The sequence below is a fragment of the Nestor notabilis genome, unplaced genomic scaffold, assembly GCF_000696875.1.
Source record: "Nestor notabilis isolate BGI_N333 unplaced genomic scaffold, ASM69687v1 scaffold34319, whole genome shotgun sequence".
Taxonomy (NCBI): Eukaryota; Metazoa; Chordata; class Aves; order Psittaciformes; family Psittacidae; genus Nestor; species Nestor notabilis.
Window position 1 is genome coordinate 1 of NW_009943812.1, and position 3,981 is coordinate 3,981.

A 3,981-nucleotide genomic window follows, 5' to 3' on the forward strand; every position below is an offset into this window, starting at 1 on the left:
TAATAGTTTAATAATTAAAAAGTTTAATAATTTAACTTTGATCTGGAGAATGTTTATCAATACAATGACAATGGAGCAGCTGCATTTGGGAAATCAATGTTTTCCAGGCTGCTTTTGTTCCCAGTTGGACCAAAGAGTCCCAACCCCTTGAACCTGTGGCACAGAATAGTTTGGATCAGTGCAGTGTTCTGGAGCAAAGCGTCCAGCACCAGACCTCCAGGGTTGGTAAAGGTGCTTTCACTCTCTGTTTCCAGGGACAGTGAGTCAGGCTACTACCGGGTGTTGTCCCATTACTACCCTGAGGACTCAGAGAAGCTGCCGGTGAGAGCCAGCAGCTTGGTCTTTGTGCTGACAAGAGGAGGGGATGGCTGGGCTACAGCCATACATGATGGACAGGTAAGGACAGTGCGTGGGCTTTCCAGCCCATCCCTACCAGCAGAGACCACAGCCCTGCCTGTGGACAGGAGCTTGCTGCAACCCTCTGAGCATGTTCCCTGGGGACCCTGTATCTCTGCAGAGGATGAGTTCAGGAGCTCATTTCCACAGACCAGTTGCTAACTGTAGATTTCTCTGTCCCTTGGCTCCCATCAGCTGCTGCCATTCAACTCTTTAGCTCCACATGGGCATTTTTTGGGGCAGCTGTGCTTTCCACTATACAAGATCCTGTAGGATAACAGACCTCACCAAGGACCACCACTTAGAGCAGTATTTGTCACCTGAGAACTCTACCAGAGCTGAGGAGACAGGCTGATCCTTACTTGCTGTGTAGTTTTTCTGTTACATTAACCATGGGAAGGTTTTGGGAGGGTTTCAGCTGTACAGACAGGTTTTATAAAGGGCTCTAGAGAAGACCTAAGGAGTTAAAGCTGGCAGTCAAATGATTGGCATAGCCTAAAGCAGCTGGAGCTGACAGTGAGCAGTTACAGAACTGTCTGAATGTGCTGGTTGAAGCTCAGTGAAGTGTCAGATGAAACTCAAAGTCAAAAAAAGGTAAAATAATAGACAATGGGGAAACAAAAAGCATAACTACAATGATCAGTAGAAATTGGGAGCTTTGTAGTAGTGATTGTCAGAAGACACAGAGATTCTGCTGTACTGGTATCCCTCAATATCCTTGATGTTCTCTGCCCAGGCATCCGTTTCCAGAGCAGGGTGTTTGGCTTGTTACATCCCAGCCACTCTGGCAGCAGCATTGCTTTCAACAGAAAAACATGCAAAAGAACTGTGGGATTAATGTCAGCAATTTCTGAGCATGAGCCCCATGGGCTACTGTATGAGACCCTGGGCTCCCATGGGCACACCCGTGTTGCTGCAGGCAGGGGTGGTTTGCAAGGGCAGCAGCAGTGCAGAGTGGGGCTAACAGAAGCTTGGGGCTGGGTGGGTTGGGGCTGAGTCTGCCAGAGCAGCAGCTCCTGTCTCACCCTGCTCTGCTTTGTGTCCTGCAGAAGCTGCGCATTCCCAGCTCTCTCCTGGAGCCTGCCTCAAAGATGGATAAATGGGTGAGCTGACAGCCCTGCAAGCAGCGGGGGGGAAGGGACCAAGAAGTACATCTGGAACACTTATGTGTAAGATTATCACAAGATAGGACAACTGTGTAAGAGACACATGGAGTGTGAAGTACTGAGACACACCTTGACTGTACCACCAGCTGATCTAGGTGGTGGTATGTCTAACCCACCATGGGCTGATGTAGCACACAAAGATGAGCCTGTGCCACAGCCCTCCCTCCTGACCACTGTAACTTGTTGAGCCACTGGAACCCAATATTGAGTTTGAGGGCTTAAGGCTTCTATTTATCCAGCCTGTTTCTGTGGTGTCTGCAGCCACTCGAGGTAGCACCGGAGCAGGTGAGGAGTGTTGGTTCACCAGCAGAGAGCAGGTGAATCTCTTTCAGTGGGACAGTAATATCTTAGAGGCACTGCTTTTTGCCTTGAGGTCATGCACTAAGCCCTGACCTTCACCTTTGACTTAGGAAAACTTCATCTCCTGTCTCCGCCACAGGCATATCCACACAATCCAAATAATTTTCTGTCTGAAACCAGTGCAGAAAGGTGCAACTCAGACCCCTATTTCCTGTAACAGATTTTTGGAAGCTCATGGTGGTTATGATGTTGCTGTGATCCCCAGTTTTCCCCAAAATGAATCTCTGGCCATAGCCCATGCTTGGGCATTTGCTTTATGGCTGTCTCATTGTGAACCAGCGCAAGTTCCCAGGTGAGGTGGCGGATGGTGGGGACACCCCTCAGAACAGTGTGAGCAGCTTCCCTTTGCTCCAGCACCAACATAACAAAGGGCAGGAGGCCAAGGAGGTGTCCACAAACCTCTCATCACCCCTACTACTCAAAAGAGCTGCAGAGACGATCCTGAGTGCTCCACCTCATCCAGCCAGTTAATGAACGGTTCTCCCTGGGGCTGTCTCTGGGATTGCACCCATACATTTATAACTGGCTGCAGCTCCAGCCTCATCCAGTCTCCAGAGTCTTCTGTTCACTCCCTTCTGATGTTGTTCTGTTGCAGAAGGTCAGTGATGGGATTCCTCTCCCTCCTGCCCAGGTGCCTCCCAGCAGACTCCACGCGCAGCAGAAGCCAGGTAGTCCCTGGGCGAGGGACCTCAGTGGGTCTTACATGGAGCTGTGCCCACCCCTGCTTTGGGGATGCGTGAGGAGGCTGGTTGCCCGCTGCAGCCCTGGCTGCCTGTGTGCTAGGGGGTTGCAGAAGAGCTGAGGAGCCTCTGCTGACTACACGTGCTGTTCCTCTGCTCTTGTTTTGTTCTGCAGAATCTCCTGGGGGAGAAAATGCCCCTGAAAATGGTGCTGGTGCTGAAATGGACTCCAGGGTAAGGTGTTCCACAAGCTGGCACAGCCTCAGGCGTTCAAGGCTGGGCAAAGTGCCAGATTCCTGGCCAAATCCTCCAAAATTCTTGAGCTGCCCCAAAATCACTGGGAAAAATCCCTCTGCCCTTTTTCCCATTCCAAAGAGAGGCTCTCATGAGGTCATTCCTCCACCACTTCCAAGTTTGTGACCACACAACTTTGTGAGGCAGCCCAAGGTTGAGGCTTAGCAGGGCAGTGCCCTTCTGACACCCCCCAAGGAGCCAAGAGCCCCAGACACAACAACATCCTCAGGCACACACTTCACAGCCCATTTTGCAAGAGAGCTGTCTTTGAATTACCTGCTGTCCCCACTGTGTGGCATTTTCTGTTCCTGTCAGTCTGGGTGCCACAGTTCATTCATATCTGTGTTCTGGGATGCTGTTCTCTGATGCACCTCCATGTCATTACCAACCACTGTGTATGATAGTGCTGGAATTGCTCCTGTGTCCACTTGGGGACAGCACCTCTCTGGCAATGCCAGCTGCAGATGAGCTCTGCTCACTTTGTCTTTGCCACCCTCTTTGCAGGGCTTTTGGAGCAGTTTTTGTTCAGGGGTACTTCAGACAGGAGGCAGCACAAGATGGGAACTTGGCTGCACCTCTCCAGCTGGCTGGAGGAATTGGGGCCCTGCTCAGCTGGGCTTGAGGTTGGGAGGTACCTGTGTGATCAGACCCAGAAACAGGCTTCCTGGGTCATGTGGTGAACAGTTGATCCCAAGCTTAGAATCCACAGTTGCCCTTCTGATGCAACATTACCCTTACGTCGTAGCACTGAGATGAGGGGTTGTGTTCGGTGATGGAGAGGTGCTGTAGTGTGAATAACCCACCTGTGCACGGTGCCACCTCTCTCAGCAGATCCCAGCGACCTGCGGGGACGCTTCCCCCAGCACAGCCAGGCCCGTGGTGCTGCGGGCGTGCTGTGAGTGCACCGTGGTGCTGAGGGCCAGCACGGTGCCGGCGCTGCAGGACCTGCGGGCACTGCTGCAGGAGCGCCTGGGGCAGCAGGCACAGCGAGGGAGGCTCAGGTGGGTACAGCCCTGTGTGTGTGTGCCAGGCTGCAGCAGCCGCCATCCCCCTGAGGGGAGAAGGGCCCAGCGGAGGGTGGGGGC

General features: G+C 52.5%; 1 protein-coding gene across 1 annotated transcript in view; it reads left to right on the plus strand.

Annotated features, from left to right (window-relative positions):
* Positions 1-124: 124 nt before the first annotated feature.
* The window catches only part of LOC104411636 (neutrophil cytosol factor 2-like), a gene marked incomplete at its 5' end in the record, with an annotated part of 5,216 nt that continues 1,359 nt past the window's right edge, over positions 125-3,981 (plus strand). Inside the window, 5 exons of the mRNA XM_010022104.1 lie at positions 125-396; positions 1,446-1,499; positions 2,518-2,590; positions 2,778-2,836; positions 3,728-3,897. Of these exons, the coding sequence (XP_010020406.1) occupies positions 125-396; positions 1,446-1,499; positions 2,518-2,590; positions 2,778-2,836; positions 3,728-3,897 (628 nt within the window). The remainder of the gene's footprint in view (positions 397-1,445; positions 1,500-2,517; positions 2,591-2,777; positions 2,837-3,727; positions 3,898-3,981) is intronic.